Raw genomic sequence first — 26,119 nt, 5'->3', positions numbered from 1 at the left:
TGACGATAAGCATTAATACATGTGTAATTAATAAAGTAAATATAAATTAAATTCATAAATAAGGTTTATTGAGGTTAAATTTTGATTCATGTCCTTAAGATGAATTTACTTTTCTCGGGTGTTTGTAATTTAGTAACAATTATTTCCTAAAATAAAATGATCACTTTAGATTATGTTTGCTTCTCAAAAATTATTTAAAAAAGGAAAAAAATATTAAAGAATTTTTTTTTCATATTTAGTTTTACTATGAAAAATATGAAAGAAAATCAAATATAATTTAAATTAATTAGAAATTTATATATTATAAAATTATTTAACTTTTATATAATAGAGGAAAATAAAATAAATGAGTTTAAAGAAACATGTAAAAATAATTTATTGATTTTAAATCTATTTTTATTTTATTTCATTTTTCTTCTTTATTTTCTTTCTCTCATATTTTTCCTGGAAATTTTTAGAAAATACTTCAAATTATAAGTAATGACAAATTGAATAATGTTTTGTATTCTTTACAAGCTTATGCTACAAAATTATACTTGCATCTCACACTTGCCTTAAAATAAAATTTCACACTTATGAATAATTTGATGAAAAAGAAGAAACATATGATTATTGGAACGAGTGAAAAGCTGTAGAGAGATCTCATGTTCATATTTATAGGTGGTGGTTATTGAAATCCTTGTGTTTCTAAGACGTTGAATATATTTATTAAAAAGATCATGTATGATATGAGACGTTTTTTTTAGAAAGAACATGCTTTTTTAAAAGGTTAATTTCATTCATCTTCCCTTAAATTTTGGTTAAATACAAATAATCCCTATATGTTTAAAATTTTAGTAAATACCTCATTTTTTATTTTCACTTACTCAAAATAAGAAAGGTGCATGACAAAAACTTATGAAGCTTAGATGTATTTAATCAAAACCTCTAAGGAATGTGAATGAAATTTGAACTCAATTTCACCTATAAAATGATTTTAAATCATTTTCTTAAAACCATTTTTCTAATTATGTTAACATAAAATTTTAAGGGGGAAAAAAACTAAGATACTGAATCGATATTTATTGGACTCTTAATCTTCATTCATCGTTGAAAGTATAAAAGAAATGTAAATCATCAAAGAACAAAAAAATGAAATGAAACACAAATGAATAAAACTAAGATACAAAACAACGAATACAAGATACTACAAACTAAATATACACGAAACGCGGTATGATTGATTGAATCTTTTGACGGATATTTCTTAATATTGTATTCATTTTCCAATGACTTCAACTCAATTAAAAATCGGGAGCTTTCATTGTCGATATATTTGACGATCTTAAGTTATCAATATCTTTCTAAATATCGAATACTTTTTGGAAAACCATCCAAAACCTTACTCGGAATTACCTAATCATACTTACTTACTTCCATAAATTAATGCAACTAGTGGGATTATAATAGAGAAGGGCGCCCGTGTTTCAGTGACTCGGGCCATTTACGCGGTTAACCACCGCCCATGATTTGTTATGTTTATTTAATGAGGACATGGACATGGACATGCACGAAATAAACAAATAGTGTCACACGCCACCTGCCAAATTAAATATCGATTATAGATAGTTGAGTTTATGTTGGTCAAACATGAATTTATTTACTTCTATGTTCATGAGATTGTCAGAAATATTAACCGTCTGAATTTTGTCCAAAGACGACAACATATGTTTGGGTAAGCGTATACGTAAATAGCATGACAAAAGGGATTGTCCAGACTGTTCAGTTGGTGACTGGAGGGGAGATGTTTGAAGGCAAATTGTGAACATATGTTAGGTTTTGTGGCTACCCACATTATCTTCCTTGGACCACTCAGAATCCACATCGACTACTTAACTTTCAAACTACTATTCTCTAGTCTTCTCTAACCAAAACCTACTTTGAAAACTCTTAAAAGTATATGAAATAATTTTGGGGATTATTGAATAGTCGTGAATAAATGAAATTCCATTGTGGGGGTCATGATGCATGAAAGAGAAGGACCCCAGAAATGTAGGAGAGTGAGCGTCGAGCCGTCAAGTAACGCTTTCAACGCAAGGAAGGGTAGAGTTGTAATTTTTGGGGCGAAAAGGATGGAGAAGTGAGAGGGCCCTCCAGTCAAATTGAAGTATGAAATTAGGTAGCGGTTCTGTGCCATGTAGCAGACTTTTCTGAAGTATGAATCAGCGAATTCAATTTCATGTGATAGAGAGAAGGGGTCAGTTCTTAGTTCAATTCCACACGTACCCTTCCCCCCGCCTTCAGGCAGCTTCCGGATTTCCACGGATTGGACCACTGTGGTATTTGTTGTAATTTAATACAAGTTCAATGGCATTCCCCTAAAATCTCCTTTATATATCCATTTCGGGAGTCATTTGAATCCAAATTGTTTAAACTGGTAGCTGGATCTCCTCCCAATATCCCATTGACTCTCCAATTCTGGGGCGAAGGACGCCGTTTCTGTCTTCTCCAGTAAACCCCTCTCTCCATGCAGATTGGTGCTACGCTCCCGGCTCAGAACCTCCACCTCTTTCAGGCGAGGCGTGCCAGCTTTAAATGTAGTGGATCGCCCTTGAACCCTTTAACCAAGCGTCCTCCTTCTGCAAAGCCTCTGCAAAGGGTCGCAAACACCGAATTGACTCGGCTTCACCTCTCCAACCTTGAAAAACTGCTTCAGAAGCAAGAACAGCCTCCTCTGTCCCAACCAGTTGAGAAAATTTCCAGTGATGGGTTGCCAGAGAACAAGGGAAGAGGTCTGTTAGAAGGCCTGAGCTTGGCCAGACTCTGGCCGGAGATGAAGGCGACAGAGGAAATGTCGCCGCGCCATATGAACCGCCTCCAGCGGCTTCTATCGAAATCGCAGGAGTATTCTCCAAGAAATACTCTCGGCGGGCGGTGGCGCGAGTACCATGGCAGCAAAGACTGGTCCGGCATGCTCGACCCTCTCGACGAGAATCTCCGGCGAGAGGTGGTGCGATACGGCGAGTTCGTGCAAGCCGCGTACCATTCATTCCACTCCAACCCCGCCATGTCAGCGGAGGAACCTCCCCTTCCTCGCCATGTAACGCTTCCGGATAGGGCCTATAGAGTAACGAAGAGCCTCTACGCCACTTCATCAGTAGGGTTGCCGGACTGGGTTGACGACGTGGCTCCCGATCTCGGGTGGATGACCCAGCGGTCGAGTTGGATGGGCTACGTGGCGGTCTGCGAGGACCGAAGGGAGATCGCAAGGATGGGGCGTAGAGACATAGTCATCGCCCTCCGTGGAACCGCCACGTGTCTAGAATGGGCGGAGAACATGAGGGACTTACTGGTCCAAATCCCGGGTGAAGATGACTCAGTCCAGGGCCAGGGGCAACCCAAGGTGGAGTGCGGGTTCTTGAGCCTGTACAAGACTCGTGGAGCTCACGTTCCGAGCCTAGCAGAGTCCGTGGTCCAAGAGATACAGCGGCTGATGGAGGTATACAAGGGCGAGACCCTCAGCATCACAGTGACGGGGCACAGCCTTGGTGCGGCCCTAGCCGTGTTAGTAGCCGACGAGTTGAGTACCTGTGACTTCGAGGTGCCCCCACTAGCGGTTTTCTCCTTTGGAGGGCCTCGAGTGGGCAACAGAGGCTTCGCCAATCGCATTAAACAAAACAACGTCAAAGCTCTACGTATAGTAAATTCTCAGGACGTGATAACCAGAGTCCCAGGAATGTTTGTAAGTGAAGAACTTGACCAGAAGTTGAGAAACACAAAAATGGGCGGAGTCCTCAATGTGCTGGACAAGATGCCATGGGCATATTCGCACGTAGGGACAGAGCTCAGAGTGGACACCAAACAATCGCCTTATCTGAAGCCCAATGCCGACGTAGCATGTTGTCATGACTTGGAGGCCTACCTGCACTTAGTGGATGGATTCTTGGCTTCCAACAGTCCATTTAGACCAAATGCGAAGAGGAGTTTACTAAAGCTGGTACACGAGCAGGGCTCTAATATGAAAAAACTGTACACAAGGAAGGCCCCGGCCTTGAATTTGAATCTTGAAAGGGATAGAATGCCCATGTCTCCCTGTTTGCCCAGCCCATCCTGAAACTTGGAAACTTACCACAAATTACCTGTACAACCCACCACCCCTTCTCCAATTATTTATTCAAATTTCATTACCAACTTACAAAATTCTAATCCAAACATGATGGGATTATAGTACTTGGCCTCATCTTTTTAATAAAGCCTACTATTATTTGATATTTTTGCCTTAATTAGTGACCTCATTTTTTACGGTTTACAATCAGACACGTAAAACATTTAATCGAGCCACCATGGGATTCATGTTGCAACTTTTACCTTTCCATTACTTTATCTGTGTTGACACTTAACACTGATTTTTAAATGGAGAAAAAGCACAAAATTTACTTTATTAAATGGGCCACCTAACCTAAGCAAACGTTATGGACCTGGTCTGTACTGATAAGGACACATCTAATTGACCTTTCTCCCACCTTTGCCCATTGCCTTCTTTATGGCATTTCTTCCGGGAAACACAACACAAAGACCCAGTGAATGGTGGTTGCAAGAATCTGTCAATTGTCAACCACCCCCATCCACATCTGAGACAGGTGTTAAGAGATTTGTGGTGGGTTGTCGCTTGGTCTAGGTTTTAATCATATTTGCTTTTAATTTTTGGGAAAATGAGTTCAGTGCATAGCTCTCACCTTGTTTCGTATTCCAATTCTGCGTATCCTCGTTTCCCAATACACTTATCCAAATTATTTAAAATATATTTAATATTAGTAAAGTAAATAGAAATTGAAACTTATAAATAAGATTGATTGAAATTAAAGTTTCATTCTGTCCTTAAAACAAGTTTGTCTCATTCAAGTATTTATGATTTAGATGTTTATGGTTTAGAATTTGCTTCATTCGAGCATTTATGATTAACAATAATTATCTTTCAAGATATAACAATCAATTTTTTGGTGAAATGATTATGGAAATTGGGAATGACTTAAAAAAGAAGGCGATAATGATAATTGGTGGATAGAATCTGGTCTTTGAACGTTAGATGTTTGTGAAATACGTTATTTTTCGTTAACCTTCATAAACATACGAAATGGTTATTGGACTTGGGAATGACTTAAAAAGAAATAAGAGAATGATGATTATTGGATGAGATGTGCCCCTGTGAAAAAGTTATGGAAATTGAAAATGACTTGGAAAAAAAGGCGATAATGATAATTAGTGATAGAATGTGGTCTTTGAATGTCAAGTATTTGTGGAAAACATTAGTTTTGGTTAACCTTCATAAACGTATGAAATGGTCATTGGACTTGTAAATGACTTAAAAATAAATAAGAGAATGATGCTTAGTGGATGAGATGTGCCCCTATGAAAAAGTTATGGAAATTGAAAATGACTTGGAAAAAAAGGCGATAATGATAATTAATGGATAAAATGTGGTATTTGAACGTCAAGTGTTTGTAGAAAACATTACTTTTGGCTAACCTTCATAAATGTATGAAATGGTTATTGGACTTGGGAATGACTTAAAAAGAAATAAGAGAATGATGCTTAGTGGATGAGATGTGCCCCTATGAAAAAGTTATGAAAATTGGGAATGACTTGGAAAAAAAGGCGATAATGATAATTAATGGATAGAATGTGATATTTGAATGTAAGTGTTTGTGGAAAACATTATTTTTGGTTAATCTTCATAAATGTACGAAATGGTTATTGGAATTATGAATGACTTAAAAAAAAGAAAGACAAAAAAAAGGAAAACGATGATTGGTGGATGGGATGTGCCCCTTGCAAAAAAGGGTATATGTGGAATACACTATTTTTTTATTGTTGGGTTTTATAGTTAACCTCTATAAACATATGGATCTAAATTAAGTTCAAATTCACATTCATATGCTTAAGCTTACACTCATATGAACTACTATCTAAACCCACATTTTTTTTAAGCTTACGAAATGCTTATAAAGTTCTTCAACCATTGATATTGAGATTTGAAATTACTTTCTTCAACCATATTTTTCATAAATATACGAGTCATTTTGAGCTAAATCTCTTATTTGCCCATAAATAATTTTGAACATTTAAATATATTACAATCATCTACTCGTGGAGATAAAAATATTCTATTGTGATCCAACATAAAAGAAATTTTTGTGGTGTTTACTCAAATTTCAACTAGAAGGGAATCCTTTTCATTGTGACAGCATTTGGGTTCCTCAACTACCATTGCCAACCATTTTTTAATGTTAAATGCATTATTATTGCTCTCAATGATATGGGTTTCTTTTTCAACAAAGATTTGATATATTCGTGTGTTTAAAAGCTCGAATATAATGCATTTGGATGAAATTTGTGAAGAAAATGATTGGAAATAGAAAAAATAATTTCATTCAAATCTTGTGCGTTTTGGTATAAAAACATGTAATTATTATTGGTTTCAAATTTTATCGGTTAACATTCCTATAAATTTATTTTTATTTATAAAATTTATGTTTAACAATTCTCTATAAATTTAAATTTATTCTCTAAAAAATAAATATTATATATAAAATATGTCTCAAAGTTACTAATCAATGAAATTTGAAATTAGTGATGGAACCTAAAAAAAATATAACATAAAAGATAATGGTAAAAATTTGTCTTATGTCTAGCTCTCCCTTGTTGAACAAGAAATTCCTTACCTCTTCACTTTTATTATTATTATAATTGTTTGTTTATTGTTTTAAAACAACAATTTTCTTCCTAATATGTTTAGGCTTATGGAAGAGTTTGAGGCTTGGAGGAGAAGCAAGTGCAAATAGAAGGGGAAGGGTAAGGCCTGTTTGGTAATTATATTTTAAAATAGGTTTTTGTTTTTATAAATAAAAGAAAATATATGTTTGACAATTAGAAAATAAAAAACAATTTTTTGTTATTAGAAATAGAAATAGGATATTTTAAATAGTATCTTTTAATTGTGTTTTTGAATGATATTTTAAAAAATGATTATACAAATATGAAAAATTATTTAAAATAAAATATTACATATAAGAGCTATTTCTAAGACATGTTTAAAAATGTAGAAATCAGCTTAAAAATGTTTCCATTTTCAAGTAACTTTTATTTTATAAAACAATGTAAAACAATTTTTAAATACTATTCTCATAAATTATTTTTTAAAACTATTTTGAACAACACTTTCAAAACAAAAGCCTAAAATTTTCTTTTCATGCTTTTGTCTTACGGCATTTATGTAAAAAATAAATTATTTTTCAAGTTCAAACGTGTCATATATTAGATTTACAAATTTCAAATCATTTCATTTATTTTTATTAATTAATTCACAAATTAAATTATCAATGGTAAATGTCATACTAGACATGCAATAAAAAATTTTAACCATGGTTTAAGTATTTGGATGATTAAATATTGTTATGGGCAATAAAATTTTTATTTATGATGTAGAATTTATGTAAGAAAAATTGTATAATACTTTTCAAAACCATATTTGAACTTTTAATTAAGTTCTTCATGTGTATGATTAAATTTTGATTGTCAAATACTATAAAAAAAAATATTAAAGTATAAATAAATCATATTAAAGTACACAAAAATAATATAAAGATATAATGATTCGAGACTTAAATGCAAAGAATAAAACCATATTCTAATAACAAAGAAAATGATGGATGTAGAAAGAAGGTATACAATTTGAAAGATTTTGCATAATTATTGAAAATTAGAAAAGCGAATTTAATTGTTTATTGAAACAACAAAATTAAAATATAATTAGAAAAATGAATGTTAATTGCATCACCACTTTTACAACACTACTGAGTGATAATGCAATAATTGGATGTCAATAATTTTTTTAACTAAATATTTGTTTGATTTTATGACTATAGGTTATTCCAAAAGATAGGGGTGACTATTTGTGTTGGTGAGTCGTGTTCATATTATGTCTAAGTCCAGATATTCTACTATATAGATAAATTCAAACCCAAAATGAATTATAATCATATAAAAAACATAAACCCAAATACAAATACTATATAATTATTAAATATGTTACACTTCGTGTAACCCATTTAATCAATTTAATAATAAAATCATTGTATTTAATAATAAAGTTGAATTAGACATTATATATATTTATAATTAATATCTCAACTAAATATGTTTATAACTCAATTAATCCATTTATTTAAAAACAAATTTAAATGAGTTATATATATATATATATGAATTAAATGGTTTAAAAATATAATTAGGTTAATAGCGAGATTATTAAATGGGTAAATTTAGGTAAAATTCGTGTTATGTGGGTTAACTTAAAAATTACTTATGTATTAAATGGGTTATACAAGTCGATATGAATTTGATCAAAACTCATTTATATTCAACTCAAACCAGCAAAAAACTTTGGTAGTATAGTGTTGGCAAATCGTGTTTTGCCCCCCCAACCAAATGAGCCCTTAGTAAACTCAATCTGCGAAGCGGGTGAAGTACCTCTCAAGTTCAAATTTGAACGTTAATCAAAATATGTGTACTTTTAGGCCTAAAAGCTTTGGGCTGGTTGTTGGGCCATACCAGGCCCAAATTCTCAAACAACTGCACTTTGCTATCGGCCCACGCAAATCCGACCCCAGCAATCAAAGCCCGAACAAATGAGAAAGCAGGACAGACAATGTACCTGTCCGCAGCGTAACATTACCCATTAGGGTTTTTAAGATTAGGTTGTGCTCACTATCGACGCTCTGCCGCATCGGCTAGGGTTTTCACTATCATTTTTCTTCCCGTAGTCATCATCGTTGCAGTGTTCTGTGAGATCTATCCATCCATCCATGGAGTTTAGCAATTTGTAGGGTTTCGTGGTTGCTGTTACGGTCGTAAACGTAGGGTTTTGTCTGAGAGTTGTTGTAGCTACAACAACAAGTAATGGCAACCACAAACCCTTTCGATCTCTTGGGCGATGACGACAACGACGACCCCTCTCAGCTTGCTTCTCATCTGCTCAAGCTCGCGCCTGCTAAGAAATCCTCAGCGCCTCCTCCTCAGGCCGCTCCTGCGCAGCAGGCTAAGCCGGCTAAGTTGCCCTCTAAGCCTCTTCCCCCGGCTCAGGCTGGTGAGCTTTTCTTAATTCGTTTAGTTTTCCTGGTTTTTGTTTTCTTTTTGTGAATAGATCTATTTGATTGTTGCGGAATTGGGGGAAATGAAGGAAAGGGGATGATTTTGAATCTTGTGGTTGTTGTAGGTTTGGTTTCCAAAGAAGGGTTGATAAGTGCTGATGATGTGTGGATTCTTTGTATTTTATGGTTCTGGGATTTGTATTGTGGCTGGACTATCGGTTGCTTTTGTTTGCATGTGTTTTTGTTCAGACTTGGTGTCGGTTAAGCACTATATGTTTGCCACTAAGAATTGTAGCATTGGAGCTTATCTTCCGATCATTTAACGGCGTGCTCTATTGTGTTTGGGTTTGGAATTTGTTGTGCTTGAAACTTGAATATTTGGGCTGAACTTAGAACTGTTCCGGCTGTGTATTGATTTGTTGATGCTTGGTATTTGATGTGGACGTTTTGTTTTGCATACTATTTGATGGAACAAGCCTATAGTAAAAAATGGGCTTATTTATGGAAAAGTTAATTCTATACGAACAAACAGGAAAAAGGGTGTACTAAAATATTTTTTGAACTCGTGTTGTTATGGTTTCATTTCATAGCAAAGAAACCATCAACCCATTAATATCTCAAACTATGCTAGCCTTGATCATCTGTATTTGATGTATAAACTCCTTATCCTAATCCCATTTACTTTCGAGTAATGGCATCGGCGCAATTGGTTTTGTATAGACAATTTTGGATGCTGATTTAGACCATTTCATACAGTTACTTGAATATGGCTTTTCTTTTGTTAATGGAGTCCTTGAACAAAGTGAAATTTGTGAACCCAAATGCTTACATTGGAACCTTTCATTTCTGTTAGACATCTTCAATTAGCTGCCTTTTGTTAGTTTTTAATTCCCTTCCTGTTTGTTTAGCTTGTCTTTTATCTATTGCATGCTGAAAAGAGCCCTCCACTACACCCAGTTTTGGAATTTGACTGTTTAGAAACTCTTGAGGAAAAGATAAGGGTCCTTATGTTTTCCTCTATTTTACTTTTCAAGGAAAAGGAAGCTCAGCTTGATTGTGTTTTGTTTTCAACTTAAATGAGGGGCGGAGTTCTACTTTCTTTTGTTTTCCTGTTTTCCTTGTAACCAAAAGCAAAGCCATTTGACATCCTAAATTATGGAGCTTCAGCATATCATTCTAGCATTGAAGTAATAGTTATTCTCATCACTTCCTTCTCTCTATTGTTAATTTAGTTTCTGCTTTGTGTTTTGTCGGTGATTGCACTACTGTTGCTCTGAGGATATTTCATATTCATATGGGGTTTTTCATCTGTCTTTACTTTTTTTTCCTTTTTTTTTTTGTGTGAACAACATATATCAGAAAGTTAAACTTCATTTTTGGTATTTTAGGTTTTACTTGAAATATTCATTTGTGTGTTATAATATGAATTGGCTTGTGGTGGAGGCATGACATCATTGGGTTCTGGTAGTTTTCTTTGAATATATGCTGTTATATTAATTATTGGTGCTTTTTCTTAAATGCTTTCTTAAATAATGAGGCACCCCCTTTTTTAATCTATGGTGTTAGAGGAATCTAAAACTAGCATATGCATTTGACTCAAGTTTCAAAATGTATGTTTGTTTTCTTTTGAACAGTGAGGGAAACAAAGAATGAAGTTGGGCGTGGAGGCGGCCGTGGCGGTGGACGTGGTTATGGACGTGGACGTGGTGGAGCTGGATTGAACAGAGACTCATTCAATAATGAAAGTACACTTAACAACAGTGATGGATTCTCTGGAGGGTACAGACCATCTGAAGAGGGCGATACAGGCAAATCCTCTGAAAGGCGTGGTTCTGGTGGACCTCGTTCTCCTTACCGTGGTGGTGGTCGTCGTGGTGGTTTTAGCAATGGAGAGGTTGGGGAGGGGGAACGTCCCCGTAGGGCATATGAACGCCGAAGTGGAACTGGGCGTGGGTTAGTTTTTCTAATTATGATGCTCATTTTTATATCTATAATTATATTATGATGACTTTTGCTACTCATTGTCATGATTTGAATAGTTGATTTTTTATTTCTAATATACTTGCTGCTATTTTGTGCCCTTCTTATATAGAAATGAGATTAAGCGTGATGGAGCTGGTCGAGGGAACTGGGGAACTCCTGCTGATGAGATTGCTCCGTGAGTACCTATTTTGCCAACTGCAACTTAAAGTAGTTTTAGCAATTAAGAACTTTATCATGTTCCTTCATGTGAGGTTAGCTCTATATTTATGTATTAACTTGAATTTATTTGCTCCTTTCCTAAATTAAGGGAGAATGAAGAACCTATCAATGAAACTGAGAAGAATACAAGTGCTGAGAAGCAGTTGGGAGAGGAAATTGCTGCAGATGCCAACAAGGAGAATCCTGTTAATGAATCAGAGGAGAAGGAGCCTGAGGATAAGGTAAATGTCTTCCTTGAGTATTTTGCATGTTCCACTTCAAAAAATCTTTGTTACAAAAAGTTGAGTTACAATCACCTGAGACCTACTTAGGCCTATGATTGGTAGAAGCTATCTGAAATTTCCTTCCAGCCTTTATTTGCTTAGCAAACCCACCAGGGATGATCGGTTTATTTAATCAATAAAGGTGGAGTTTGTTGGCCCGGACATCCACGGTTATCAAAAATAAAAATAAAAATAAAGGTGGAGTTTGTAAATGAAAGGAAAACTAAAGTAGGATACAGAGTAGTCTTAACTTACTATAACCATTTATGCCATTTGGTCTGATTTTCTAATTTGGCAGAGACGTGTGTGATGCCAAGAGTTCAGTGTCATCTAGGTTATCAATTATACAGCCAAAGTATGTGATGATAATCAGGGCTTGAATGCTTTGAAAAATGCCCGACAACAATAAAATGCTTCTTTTTTTTTTTTTTTTCCTACAAGTGTCTAATATGGTGGTTCAATCCTCAGTCCTTGGTGCCGGCATAAAACTATGCAGCAAGAAATTATGTATGTTAAAGCATGTCAAAAGAAAAATGTTTGAATAGTTGAAAATATTGGGTACTGAAATAAAATGTTTGATCATCAGCGTGTGAATAAATGGGAATTCTTCTAGATTTAAAAACTCTGGCAGCAAGAGGCTTGGGAATTCTTCTAGATTTAAAAACTCTGACAGCAAGAGGCCTAGGAATTCTTCTAGATTTAAAAACTCTGACAACAAGAGGCTGGGTCCAACTTGTTATAATTGCAAAGACAGAGACTTCAGTAATTTCAATGACTTTTGTCTGGGCATGGAACAGTTTGGTGTGAACTATCTTTGCCATCATATTGTTACTATAGAATATAGTAGTGGAAGGAAAGATGCTTCTTCTAGCTAGAACTTCAGACAAAAATATTCATCTGTTGCGGATTTTGTGTTGTATTTAACATAACCTTATTTTCAATAAGAAGTTAAGAATGGGAACCAACATTCATGCCTCTAGTCAAAGAGATGATCTACAACTTATGTTTTTTGAATATCTGGATAAAGATGTGACAGAATCTAGAGCAGCCTAAGATGATCTTTGAAGGCATCTTTATACAAAACTTACCCAATTTGGTAGCCTGGGCTTTTTCTCTTTGGTATTGTAAATCAAAGGGCCTATTATTATTTTCTTGAGACTGGAGTTTGACTCATAAGTCTTAGAAGGGCCTTATTTATGTTGATGGCTCAATGCAAGTTACCTTCAATGAGGTGCCCACCTTAGCCTGTGTGATGCAAGTAGAGTACATCTATAACATGTAACTTTTTACTGAAAGTGGTATTAGTGTACTAATTGATTTAATGAAGATGATATTATATTGGTCCTTGTACTAAAAACAAATTACAATGAACTTAACATGGGGCTTCTCCTTAGCAGGGAAAAAGGACTGGGTTATTCATCTAGAAGAACATAGTAAAATAAATATTTGAATGGCTATGTGTGCAACATGCAGGATCATATACTGCCCATGATTCAGGTATATAATATATTGCCTTTGTCTTGGGCAATATGGGTTCCAAGCTATGCTTGGAAGAAAGTTGGCCTACTACCACTAACTGTTAAAATTGGCCTGTTAGTGGTGTGACTTTAGATATCTGGGTGCATGCCTTGTACAGTATTAATCTGCATTTTTAAGAATCAGAAAACCTTCTGGCATATTCATCATCCATATGATCCTAATTGGACGCACTATCCTTGATCCTTCTAATGATAAGGAGATGACTCTTGAAGAGTATGAGAAAGTACTTGAGGAGAAGAGGAAGGCTCTACTTGCACTGAAGACTGAGGAGAGGAAGGTTGACGTCAAAGACTTTGAAGCCATGCAACAGCTTTCAAGCAAGAAGGATAATGATGATGTCTTCATTAAGCTGGTGAAACTCTATATCTCTCGTTGAATGTATCCTAATTTCAGTTAATGATGCTCAATGCAAGCATATTGACTGTGTTAAGTACTTGGCTCCGTCTCAGGGTTCTGAAAAGGATAAACGCAAAGAGCTTGCTGACAAAGAAGAGAGAGCCAAAAAGGTTTGTGGTTGATTAAAAAGGATAATAAATGTGATTGGTTGATGGAATCATTTCCTCTCATTTACTTTCTCTCTTTCATATTGTTCTTTTTTATTTGCTGGCATGTTTGTCCAATAGTAATGGCACTTGTACTGGACTTTGATGAGCTTACATGTGTTGATTTTATATGCTGGGCCTGCAAGATTACTGCTCTGATACAATGGAACTGGGAAACATTTTCTTCCATGGGGATTTTATGTTTGCCTGCATGGTGGATTTTCTTGTTCTCATTTCATTTTAAATACGCATTTGTGTGCCATGTGGCGACGCAAATCCATTTAAATTTGTGATCTGCACTTGAATTGAATCTTGCATTGAAGTTTGGCTTTAAAGCATTGATTTCTATACCTACCCTTCAAATGAATGAATTTTATTATTATCATTTTTGTGTTTTATGGGAATTTGATAATAGGTCATTTTGTGTCACTAAAATTTTACTTTATGCTCTTTCATTGAACTGAAACCTTGATTTGTGGGGCAATGACCTGGTGTAGATGGTCACCTATAAAAAAAAAAACAAAAAAAATGACCTGGTGTAGATGCTGAAGCAATATATTTCATTCCAATTTTGTTGATGATATGTTTGATTGCTTGTTTGGTTGTAGTCTGTCAGCATAAATGAGTTCCTGAAGCCAGCTGAAGGGGAGAGGTACCATGGTGGTCGTGGTAGGGGTCGTGGCCGTGGTACAAGAGGAGGATTTGCAGGCAACACCTACAACAATGTGGCTGCTCCATCCATTGAAGATCCTGGGCAGTTCCCTACATTGGGTGGCAAGTGAGATGTCAGCTCTTGCAGCCTGCTGCTCCTGCTCGATGTCTCTTAGGTTTCTGCTTGTTTGAGAATTCGTTCTTGTGATCGGGAGTGGCAGGATTTCAACAGGAATAAAGGCATTTCCTGTATTAAAATTTAAAACCATTTTAACCGTTATGTCTTTTGAGTGTAAATTTTAGATGTTTCTCCATAGGCTTACTGCCTATGGTTTCCTTGACTTTTGACATGCATGCTTACATCTTTTCCTTTTTTCCTTTTCTTTTTCCCTTTAAAATTAGGGCATATGGGCTGTTTTCATATCTTGGAATTAATGGCATCAGTTTTGATTTTGGAGTTAGATTTGGAACAAATTTTTGTTTCCTTCATCTGATTTTTGCCTGTGGGATGTCTGAACTTGGTTTTGCCTACCTTGATGCAAATCAAGATCGTTCATTTGGGCAAAAAAATTTCTCATGTTTTGAAATAAAAATGATTGGGATTTTGATCAAGACCAAGACTCATTCCCCCCCGAGTCTTGACATAATTACAGGAGGTATGTGGTTTCAATCTGTGGAGTTATTGCAGCACTGAACCTGTATTTCTTATTGCATTTGGAAGTTGGGGATGGATGTTAGCTTTAGGTTCTTCCGGTCCTTTTTTGTTTACCCATTGGAGCTTTTTTATCTTGCCAGATTATTGTTATTTTTGCATTACAGAAAATATTTTCTCATCGATTAATTAGGGTGATGATTTTAAGTTCTACAAACGGTCTAGGCCTACTAGTGTTAATTTAGGAACTCTTTTGATATACTGGACTGAGTGGTTACCTAATAACTATTTCGATGCCCAGTAACAACAAATGATTCCCAAGGAGAAGTTGGAAATGGAAGAGATGAAGATGTAATATTTGATAAATTTCAAATATGGAAATATAAATTTCTTGGATGAATCTGATCGGTTAAATTTGGCCGTTCAGAAATATTTTAAATTTATTCAACGAACCACATTAATAATCGTATATTAAGATGATCTTAATAAATGGTTTAGGTCAAATTGATATGGACAATTCATTGACATGATCCCGACCTGTCGAACCTGAACCTATTAAAGCACTTTTAACCCATAAAATCTACTAACATGGATTTGAGATTTGTGGGGGATGATAAGAGTCGGGCAAAGCCAAAACGTGGCATGGGCATGAAAGAGCCTAAACAAGCTATGACAATGGTTGAAGAGAATGCAATCGTGTGAAAGATAAGTCAACAAAGTTCATGTGGGAAAGGAAGATGATTAAAATTGGAAGAAATTAATATCAACTCTGAATTGAATTATGAGAAGTAACCTGTGAATTTTATGGGACAAGCCACATATGGATTTGAAGCTTGAAAAGCCAAAAATTTAACATTTTACACAACTCTCAAATGATCAATTGGAGCGTATTAGGGTCGAAAATTATGAAAACAAGAACAAACAAAAATTCTAAGGGAAAAATAATCTATAGAAGCCAAAGACTAAAATCAGAAGAACTAGAGCCACAAGTGAGAAAACTACAAGAATTTGAAACCGAGTTGACTACTTGACCAGTGTTTACAAACAAGTTGGATTCAATACAATTGAAAGAACTTCCGGGGGATGAGACAATGGCTACTTTGAAGGAATACTGACTTGGGAAGCATCAAACACATACAAACCATGCTTAAGTCTCCTTTTTCTCCTTGAACATCCTTGGAAACCTGATCTTTGATAAAACAAAAATCAGTATAGAATTCAAAGAATACATTATTTTCCTGAGCAAATTTAGAGGCATTTAAAGAGATTTTTAGTTATTGAAGGAACATGCAACAAATTTTTCAAAGAAGAAATTTAGAATTGAATTGTTATGGAAAAGAAAAGTGCCCAACGTGTTGAATATGGAAATCTACTCCAGTTCCCGATGAAGAGTCTATCTTGTCATGTGAATTTAGACTTTGTCCCCAAGTTACTCATATCTGGAGTCACATGATTCGTTGCCCTGGAGTCAAGATATTAATTCGAATCATAGACAGATTCTAGATTGGCAAGCATAGCCACCACTGGGGCAATTGGACGAAAGCCAGTGTTAGCTCCATGAAAAGAAAGTGAACCTTGAAACAATGGTTCTGTAACTGTATTTGTAAAGAAAAGGTTCTCACTAGAGTTGGTGATATAATCATTGACTAAATTATTTTGTAACTCAAAACTTAAGCAGGCTAATCACAAGAAGATACTTTCTAAACACTTTTAATTATAATAACAAATGCTTCGGTTAAAAGTATTTAATGGTACATTTTTGGGTATTTATTGAAAAATCACCATCAATCAAGTGCAACAAACCTTGACTTTTGGAAGGGATGCATTTATTAGATAAAAGGCTGATGCAAGCTTTGCCCGTTGCTTTGATGATTTATGATAACTTGACATATTGTACAACCGTCGTGCCAATTGCTTTGATGATTCATGATAACTTGACATATTGTACAACCATTGCTTTGATGATTCATGATAACTTGACATATTGTACAACCATCGTGCCAATGACGCATCATTCAAATTTTTGCCCTATCAACTTTCGATGGTAGGATAAAGGCCTACTATGATATTGACAGTTGATAGAGAATTAGGGTTCGATTTTGGAGAGGGAGCTTGAGAAACAGCTGCCACATCCAAAGAAGGTAGCAAGTGAGCAAACCATTTATTTATTATCCAGTTTCATTATTTTTACTCGAATCTTATTTATTTGTACTTTTATTCCTTGATCTCGTTTGTTTGTATCCCTAACTTAAATTTAAAATTTTATTTTTAAGTCTTATTATTTGTACTTTAATTATGTTAATTTATATTTTATACCTTCATCTTATTTGTTTATACTGTTAATGACTTTGTAGGTACAAATACACTACCTTAGCATTTTCTAATAACAAACTATAACATCACTCAATCATTTTTTAGTGAATGCATAGGATTTTTGGGTATTCATGATTAGCGGCCAAACAATTATAAAAACCCAAAGGTCTCTTCCTTTTCCACCATATCATGACTGATGCTTTGTCTTCGGACCCCTGGAAACCAACGTTCCTTGCTCTTCCTTGCAATTTTCTCGCAATCCAAACACCAAAACCGTTCTCTCTCTTTCTTCGCTATCCAAAACCCACATGTCAACCCAAACAGAGAACCATTTCTTCCCCATCCTCTGCCAAAACCGGATTCAATTCCCTCTACACCGTTCGGTCAACAGAAATCCAGTAACGTGATTTCTTCAAATAGAGTGATCACCAACCACATTCGATCCGGGGATTTGAATTCTGCTCTGAGAGTTTTCGAGAGCATGACCGTTAAGACAACCGTTACATGGAATTCAATGTTGGCTGGGTATTCAAACAGGCGAGGGAAAATTAAAGTAGCTCGCCAACTGTTTGATAGAATTCCAGAACCAGACATTTTCTCATACAATATCATGTTAGCTTGTTATTTACACAACGCGGATGTAGAATCCGCAAGGCTTTTCTTTGATCAAATGCCAGTTAAGGACACGGCATCCTGGAACACCATGATATCGGGTTTTTCACAGAATGGTATGATGGACCAAGCACGCGAGTTATTTTTGGTAATGCCAGTGAGAAATAGTGTTTCTTGGAATGCCATGATATCGGGTTATGTTGAGTCAGGGGATCTGGATTTGGCAAAACAACTGTTTGAGGTAGCTCCGGTGAGGAGTGTGGTCGCATGGACTGCAATGATTACTGGGTTTATGAAGTTTGGAAAGATTGAATTGGCAGAAAAATATTTCGAGGAGATGCCCATGAAAAATTTGGTGACATGGAATGCTATGATTGCAGGGTACACTGAGAATTGTCAAGCGGAAAATGGCTTGAAGCTTTTCAAACGGATGGTGGAATCTGGGTTTAGGCCAAATCCATCGAGCTTGAGCAGTGTTCTACTGGGTTGTAGTAATTTATCTGCATTGAAGTTGGGCAAACAGGTTCACCAGCTCATATGTAAATCTCCAGTCTCGTCGAACATAACTGCAGGGACTTCATTGCTTAGCATGTATTGTAAGTGCGGAGATTTAGAGGATGCATGGAAATTGTTTCTTGTGATGCCGCAAAAAGATGTCGTGACCTGGAATGCAATGATTTCTGGTTATGCTCAACATGGGGCAGGTGAAAAGGCTCTTTATTTGTTTGATAAGATGAGAGATGAGGGGATGAAACCAGATTGGATCACTTTTGTTGCAGTTTTATCAGCCTGCAACCATGCAGGATTTGTAGATCTTGGTATTGAGTATTTCAATTCAATGGTGAGGGATTATGGAGTTGAAGCTAAGCCAGACCACTATACCTGTGTGGTTGACCTCCTTGGTCGAGCTGGGAAGCTAGTTGAAGCTGTAGATTTGATAAAGAAAATGCCTTTTAAACCACATTCTGCCATATTTGGCACCCTTTTGGGTGCCTGTAGGATCCACAAGAACTTGGAGCTTGCTGAGTTTGCTGCCAAGAATTTGCTGAATCTTGATCCGGAGAGTGCAGCTGGTTACGTTCAACTTGCTAATGTTTATGCAGCAATGAACAGATGGGACCATGTTGCTATGGTTCGGCGATCAATGAAGGACAACAAGGTGATTAAAACACCTGGGTATAGTTGGATCGAGGTAAAGAGTGTGGTTCATGAGTTCAGATCAGGTGATAGGATTCACCCAGAATTGGCTTTTATACATGAGAAACTAAATGAATTGGAGAGGAAGATGAGATTGGCAGGGTATGTTCCAGATCTTGAATATGCATTGCATGATGTGGGTGAAGAGCAGAAAAAACAGATACTGTTGAGGCACAGTGAGAAACTGGCAATTGCTTATGGGCTAATCCGAATGCCATTAGGGACTCCAATTCGGGTGTTCAAGAACTTGAGAGTATGTGGAGATTGCCACTCTGCAACAAAGTACATATCAGCGATAGAAGGGAGGGTAATCATAGTGAGAGATACTACAAGGTTTCATCATTTCAGGCAGGGGGAGTGCTCTTGTGGTGATTACTGGTAGGCTTGCATAATGTAAGTACCTTGAGAAGTTTTCTCCAACAAGTTTCAAATGGTTGTAAAACTATAGAAGTATACCCTGGCTGTGAAGAATCTCTCTTGAGGACTCTTTCCTTGACAAGAAGGCAATCACTTTTCAGTCCCAAGTTGAACAAACTGCCAATTGAGAAACTATAAAGGTGCATTTGGATGTCACACAAAGAATCGCATTTATTTGTGTTCCCATAGCATTTGAAGGCTCTAATCCAGGCTGCAGAATGGAGTATTTCTGAGTATGAAGCTATCAGGCAATAATCTCATGAAATCCTTAGAATGAACTCACAAATGCTATGCAAAAAGAAATAATCTCCTTCCAGTATCAATGGAATGGTTTCTTTTTCACTGGATGTCCAGAAGCTCTGTTATTGGTACATAAAGGATGATTCAGTCCAAATGACATTATATAGAATATTACATTGAAACTTTTCCTTAGCCATCTTCTGGAATGGAGTATTACTTAAATTTGGGTTTAAATTTTCCTTTTTCAATATCATTGAACGACTATTTAACCTCTTCGACTTCTTCCATACCACTGCTGCAAATGTTCACCTGCTATAGTTTTAGTCCAGTTCTTATGCTTATCCTTATAGACACTCAAAATTTCTTGAGAATTCCACCAGTCCACTGGTTCGTCCAATGTTTATTCATATGAAAGTTGTGATAAACATATGGCATGGCAGTACCTAATCTTATTTACCATCTTTGCCTTCAACTTTTTTTTTTTTTTTGTTAATTAACAACCTACACTGGGTTTGGTCTTGAGAAGCATTCTTATTCTATATAATTTGAGATGCAACCTAGCAAATTGGGGTCTCTGTTAGTTTGTTGAATATATCAATCATACAGATACATGTTTGTGAAAGCCAATAATAAGCAGAAGCATGAGTATGCCACAAGGGGGCATGCTAAATCAAGGATTTCATATAAACTCATAGATATTTTTGCTTGGTTGAATCTGAGGCAGAATTGTGTTTCTCGAAGGATTGGGATAATGTTTTGTTGTACCTTCTGTGGGCAAACTTGGAATGGTTGATTTATATGCATTATAATTGGTTTATGTGTGCTACTTTCTAAACCATATATATATATATAAGGGAGTTGGGAGTTCGAGGACTTCTCAGTGGACCTAAGTTGTAGGGACCCTTGTTGAGACAAATAAGAAGACAAGAATTTGGCGGGGTTTTCTGAGTCTTGGATTTTTTGCAGGGATGGGCCAGCTTGAAAAGGACGAAAATGAATATAGAAAACAAGGAGGCTGTCCAAGTCTGAACCGGTCACGAAGGCGCCCACCTTCTTAAACTTTCCCATTTCAACAAATGCCGCGTAATCCCATTCAAAGTACCGTCTCATCTTCTGTAGATTTGACTGCTGGTAGAAATGAGGTAGGCCAGTCGGGAAATCAACACCCCTATTACCAGGGATTTCCGGGGGATTGTCTCATTGTGAGAGATACCACAAGGGTTTCATCGTTCCAGGGAGGGTTGATTACTGGTACTGGTAGGATTTGCGTAATGCAGTTAGCTCCAACCAGTTTCATCTGATTATAAGGAGGATAGTGATCATACACGGAAGTAGTGGCATATTTCAACTCCTACTGCCTCAACCGTGATCGTGTGCCGAGCAATTCCCCATTCAAATAAATGGTAGAAGAATCTACGTATTTTATGCCAGAGCACATTTATTGATTTATTTAAGAAATGCGTACAGCCCTTGGCCACACCAAAATGCCTAACTTAATTAGGCATATGCGCATGGGAATGAGATTCAACATTCCCACTGACGCATAAAGAGCATCCAATCAAATAATCCCAGGCCGTGGCAACCTACAATTTCCATTTTGACCCACATCAAAAACGATATCACCCTCAAACCAGAAAATTTGAGAAATTATAATCCTTTCTAGTTGGATAATAATCCACTGATGGATAGACTCTCACCTCATAAATCGAATAATAGAATCATAGGTGCCTGGTTATTTAGACTGTGATCACTGTTGCAGAAAGCGTTAACAGAATAAAGGCAATGACTGCTATTCACCGGCATTCCTAATTTGTACAGACAGTTCTTTAAAATCAAATTACATTGAAAAGAATGGAAGTTTTAACAAAGTGCTGAAACTGATAAGAAACAGAAATCATGAGGAAGAGTCTTCTTCATATCAGAGCATTAAAAACAACTAATTTTACATGCCACGGAGATCAAACACAGGCATCACATCCCAACCAATACTTTTTTCCATTCAAGAAGAGCAGCAACCAGACTTCTGGTTGACGGGCTGTCCTCGGATCTGCACCGTTGGAGGCCTGGCAGTGTTCATGGCTGGTTGGCTAGCCATCCTGCAGATTCACAGCAAAAGTTATGCAAATTCAGTTAATAATCATTGAGAAAGCATAAACCAAACTTAACCAGAACTTACAGCAGATTTTATATTGTAAAAATCAAATTAAATGGATAAAAAAAATGAGTAATTTCATAAATAAGTGTAATTCTAAGCAAAAGCATGTTTTGTGTTCGACTAATTTATTCCCTAGTATGACATAGTTGTAATAATAGTGAAGTTGTGCCAATACAGTACCTGTTCTTGATCTCAGCAGCCATGGCCATGAAAGCCTGTTCTACATTGGTGGCATTTTTGGCACTTGTTTCCATGAAAGGAATTCCAATTTCATCAGCAAATGCCTGAAAATGGGAAAACAAAGGCTTTTGTGATGAGACTAGCACTCTAATTAGTAGAGAATTTTCATCCATGGAAAAACAGAAAAAGAAGAAACTTTTGATTGTCATTATTACCTTGGCTGTCTCATAAGACACAACCTTGTTTGCTGTGAGGTCACACTTGTTTCCGACCAGAAGCTTGTTTACATTCTCACTCGCATAGCGGTCAATTTCATTCAACCATTGCTTGACATTGTTGAAGCTTTCTTGATCCGTCACATCATAAACCACCTACCAGAAAAGCAACCATATGAAACTACTTGCTTGCACAAAGGAAACTCAGAAATGGAACAATAAATGCAAAGAAAGAACTCAAATGATTAACCACAATAATTCCATGTGCTCCACGATAGTAGCTGCTAGTGATCGTCCTAAAACGTTCTTGCCCAGCAGTGTCCCACTGTATGTCCAGAGAAAAGCAGAAGGCTTATCAAATTTGTTAACAGAACAATGTTTTAAAGCAGTTGACACTGATTCCAGAACTGCCTAACATTTTCAACGTCCACAATGTGTAAATTACGATATTCTAGGAAAAAAAAAATTAAACAGAAAAAGAGACGTGACATTGCTAAAAGATGCAACTGACCAAAAAAATTACATAAATAAATAAATAGCTATGCATGTGTGCATGTAGTATATATAAAAAAAGAAGAAGAATAAAGACTCCTACCAATTTCGACCTTTTTTCATAGAAAACTTTCAAAATGCCCCAGAAATAGCTTATACATACACATCTTGATATTTCAGTTTGCTTATGATTGAAAGCAACATTAACACTGGAAATGCAATCTATAACCTCAATAGACAAAGCAAATTATAGGCAATTCAAAAACTTACAATTTGCAGTTTGATGGTCTTTCCATCCTGTTCCACAGTGCGAATTTTCTATATCACAGAAAATAAGCATAAGATTAGTTCTATACAATTACCAAAAAATAAAAAATTGAAATCAAAACCAAAGGGGGGGAAAATGATTTCTTACAAAGTCAACCCCAATGGTGCTTATGTAACTCTCGAGATATGAATCATCCTGGATTAGAAAATAAAAAAAAAGAATGGTTAGGAAAGAGAAGAATTCACCTGAGGAAACCCCAAACCAATGAAGCAATCACATGAATACAACACAAACAATTGAAGCACGCTTAATCAGAAATGGCCTAAAAGAATTGTTTTCATTTGGCAAACTTCTACATGTAGACTGAGTTGGTCATATTGAATAGAGAATTAATTGGTTAAAAGGGATGAAATAATCCTCATAACTGTGAAATTAACCTTTTCCATATTTTTGTTTGAAGAGTAACTCATTTTTGACATAAATGCCCTTAACTATTTCAAGTATTTACAATATGTTTTAAAAGAAAAAGGTTATTTTTACAAGAAAACAACAAGGGCATTTTTGTTAAAATGAGGCCAAAAAAAGGATGAAGGGTTAGATTTCCATAATTAAGTTTCTGATAATAACCCTTGAATAAAATATGTTAGAAAGCTAATTTTAACGAAGATGCTAATATGAGCTAAAACTACATCATAACCACCTCAAATGGACACCATTACAACTTTTCAGAAGACATGATCTTTTTTTTAATAAGCTTTTTAGAAGACATAATCGTATTTCCTTAATAGTAAAACAAAAACTGATAATTAAAGGAATTATATAAAATCGTATTTCCTTAATAGTAAAACAAAACCGATAATTAAAGGAATTATATAAAATCAGACCAGAGGAAAACTCATACCCAATTTGCAAAAGCCATTACAAACCATATTATTAAAAAAATGGATAGAAAAAAGAAAAAGAAAAGGAAAAGAACTAAAAGATATTCCAAAAACTTACAGCAAACCTCAGGAGGAGACATGATTTGCCAACACCAGAATCTCCAATGAGCAAAAGCTTGAAAAGGTAATCACTGCAAAAAGGCGCAAAGAGGATGTTTATTTATGATCTCAAGTAAAATGGAAAAAGGATCCAAAAGAAAAAAATCTTCCTTGTATAAATAGGTCAAATTTCAACCAGAAATGAAATCAAATCAAAAGACAAAAAGAAAAAAAACAAGTAAAACCTATCATATTATCTGTTTTCTATCTTATTCTTCATCTTCTTCCTCCTTTTTCATGTTGTTCTCACTTTATATATGCATGTGTGTACATGCGCATACCCTCATATGAATCTATAAGAGGTGAAGCCTCAATAGATTTTATTTCAAAAACTAAAAAAATTAAAAAACCTTTTTTAAAAATTGTACTCCAAAACTTTAGTAACAACTGATATGCACATTTTAAGTCGTCCTACTTATTTGTTTGAATTTATTGCATTCCATGGAAAAACTGTCTGAACAACTTATATGCCAATTCCGTATAACAGGTAAAAGGAATGGAACTCATCCACAGATGCCAAATTAGTGTATTATTATTGTAAACTACATATATATATACTTAATGAATTTTAAGACCAACCAGGGATTAAATTGAAATTGAATTCTGAAATCATCAATTATTCAAACCATCATATCATTTTCTACCCATAAAACTAAATGAGATACAACAAATTAAGGGCTAGAACCCTGCCATGTGCCCCACCTGCCTATGCCTTCTAGAAATGATTTGATGGATCACCTATAACATGTTCAAAAGACACTCAGCTAAACATGTGTAACCAAGCAAGGCCAACCAGGTCTCTTCAGCAATTCTAAAAAAACTCCAACAATAAAATCCCTGCAATTGCATTGCAGAAAGAACTCCCAACTATGACAGACCAGAAAACTTGCTACAGAAGCCTACATCCTATTCATTCATAAAGACATAAATAACTAGTACAAATACAACCAAATAGCTAGAATGTATGATATTATACTTTTTGTGGTGAATAAACAACAGAAAAAACAAAACCAAGATCTCGTAAATATCCCCCATATGGCTACATGACAAAGGTATCCATAGTTAACCTAGAACAAATCCCAATTCCACCATATATTTAAATCTTAATTTTCTTAACAAGGTGCATCTCCTCAATGCAATTACATGCATGCACCAATAACTCTGGCTTAGCCTGCACCTTCAAATTTATATGCATAAACACCCTGTGTTACATTCAATGTTTTCATTTTCAAAACTGATGAACACCACCGGTCCCCCCAACAAATAAAAAACCAGCTTTCCCCAAATTGTCAATCCACTATCAATATCAACCCCTGAATTTTATTTTATTTTTTATTTCCTTCGATACCTTTGAATTAATCGATCAAAATTCTTAACCAAGTCAAAAAAGTTTCATGAATTTAGATGAAAAATCTTCCTACCCAACTTCGCCAGCAATCAGATAAGAGATTCACAATAAGTCCCAAAAAGAACACGATTTTAGACACGAATCAATTCATAAAAAAGCACTTTCCCGATTTCCCCAAACACAATTGACCTAAACGGGTCAATGGATCTGCAACCAAGGCCCCTAGATCTGGTCGACCAAGCCAAACCAAATTACATAACACCAACAATCATCAAAGCCAACAACAAAAACCAAAAAACAAGCACGAAGCGAACAAATTCACGATCTCAACGCAAAAAATCATAGCAGATCCATACAAGTTCCATGACAAATAAACATAATTCAAAGAAAAACAACCGATTTCAAAGGGCTCCCTATTTGGGGATAAACCGGACTTACTACTCGGGATTCATGGCTAAGTGGCGGTGAAACCGATTATAAGGATATAGGTAAGGTTGGGGATGCCGGAGATTTTTGGTTTTCCGGCAAGGACGTGGCCGGAATCTGGATCGTGACGTGTGAGAGAGGGATGAGAGACGAGAGCAGGAGAGGGCTAAGAGAAAGAGAGAGATTTGAAGCGAAAGTCCGAATTCTAAAATGACCCGAAAATGTCGGACTCATTAATA

General features: G+C 35.7%; 4 protein-coding genes across 4 annotated transcripts; 3 read left to right on the top strand and 1 right to left on the bottom strand.

The window, feature by feature from the left end:
* Nucleotides 1–2,399: 2,399 nt before the first annotated feature.
* LOC117916973 (phospholipase A1-Ibeta2, chloroplastic) lies at nucleotides 2,400–4,250 on the top strand. Its single transcript, XM_034833234.1, has one exon. It carries the CDS (start codon nucleotides 2,507–2,509, stop codon nucleotides 4,091–4,093), a length of 1,587 nt encoding a protein of 528 aa, XP_034689125.1. The 5' UTR covers nucleotides 2,400–2,506; the 3' UTR covers nucleotides 4,094–4,250.
* Nucleotides 4,251–8,745: 4,495 nt separating this feature from the next.
* Nucleotides 8,746–14,786, top strand: LOC117916125 (RGG repeats nuclear RNA binding protein A-like). The gene is made up of 7 exons (XM_034831988.1): nucleotides 8,746–9,124; nucleotides 10,763–11,081; nucleotides 11,221–11,286; nucleotides 11,419–11,551; nucleotides 13,329–13,484; nucleotides 13,582–13,638; nucleotides 14,283–14,786. Exons 1-7 carry the CDS (start codon nucleotides 8,938–8,940, stop codon nucleotides 14,454–14,456), a joined length of 1,092 nt encoding a protein of 363 aa, XP_034687879.1. The 5' UTR covers nucleotides 8,746–8,937; the 3' UTR covers nucleotides 14,457–14,786.
* Nucleotides 14,787–17,370: 2,584 nt separating this feature from the next.
* LOC117919850 (pentatricopeptide repeat-containing protein At4g16835, mitochondrial) lies at nucleotides 17,371–19,990 on the top strand. Its single transcript, XM_034837130.1, has one exon. It carries the CDS (start codon nucleotides 17,487–17,489, stop codon nucleotides 19,479–19,481), a length of 1,995 nt encoding a protein of 664 aa, XP_034693021.1. The 5' UTR covers nucleotides 17,371–17,486; the 3' UTR covers nucleotides 19,482–19,990.
* Nucleotides 19,991–21,466: 1,476 nt separating this feature from the next.
* Nucleotides 21,467–25,906, bottom strand: LOC117919861 (GTP-binding protein YPTM2). Its single transcript, XM_034837139.1, has 8 exons — nucleotides 25,893–25,906; nucleotides 24,066–24,138; nucleotides 23,214–23,261; nucleotides 23,069–23,116; nucleotides 22,560–22,631; nucleotides 22,307–22,462; nucleotides 22,092–22,195; nucleotides 21,467–21,852 (listed from the first exon to the last, which is right to left on the bottom strand). Exons 1-8 carry the CDS (start codon nucleotides 25,904–25,906, stop codon nucleotides 21,756–21,758), a joined length of 612 nt encoding a protein of 203 aa, XP_034693030.1. The 3' UTR covers nucleotides 21,467–21,755.
* Nucleotides 25,907–26,119: the final 213 nt, after the last annotated feature.

Source organism: Vitis riparia, chromosome 1 (genome assembly GCF_004353265.1).
Source record: "Vitis riparia cultivar Riparia Gloire de Montpellier isolate 1030 chromosome 1, EGFV_Vit.rip_1.0, whole genome shotgun sequence".
NCBI lineage: Eukaryota > Viridiplantae > Streptophyta > Magnoliopsida > Vitales > Vitaceae > Vitis > Vitis riparia.
This window is presented reverse-complemented; position numbering and strand designations above follow the sequence as displayed.

What these genes read in the sequence shown, in the direction of transcription:
- LOC117919850 (XM_034837130.1), top strand. Translation starts at nt 17,487, where the DNA reads ATGCTTTGTCTTCGGACCCCTGGAAACCAACGTTCCTTGCTCTTCCTT.
- LOC117916125 (XM_034831988.1), top strand. Translation starts at nt 8,938, where the DNA reads ATGGCAACCACAAACCCTTTCGATCTCTTGGGCGATGACGACAACGAC. An exon ending in AGAAGGAGCCTGAGGATAAG is followed by an intron (nt 11,552 to 13,328) that starts GTAAATGTCTTC and finishes TCTAATGATAAG; the next exon opens with GAGATGACTCTTGAAGAGTA. An exon ending in AAGAAGAGAGAGCCAAAAAG is followed by an intron (nt 13,639 to 14,282) that starts GTTTGTGGTTGA and finishes GTTTGGTTGTAG; the next exon opens with TCTGTCAGCATAAATGAGTT.
- LOC117919861 (XM_034837139.1), bottom strand. An exon ending in GTCTCCTCCTGAGGTTTGCT is followed by an intron (nt 23,262 to 24,065) that starts GTAAGTTTTTGG and finishes TTTCTAATCCAG; the next exon opens with GATGATTCATATCTCGAGAG. An exon ending in AGACCATCAAACTGCAAATT is followed by an intron (nt 22,632 to 23,068) that starts GTAAGTTTTTGA and finishes CTGGACATACAG; the next exon opens with TGGGACACTGCTGGGCAAGA.
- LOC117916973 (XM_034833234.1), top strand. Translation starts at nt 2,507, where the DNA reads ATGCAGATTGGTGCTACGCTCCCGGCTCAGAACCTCCACCTCTTTCAG.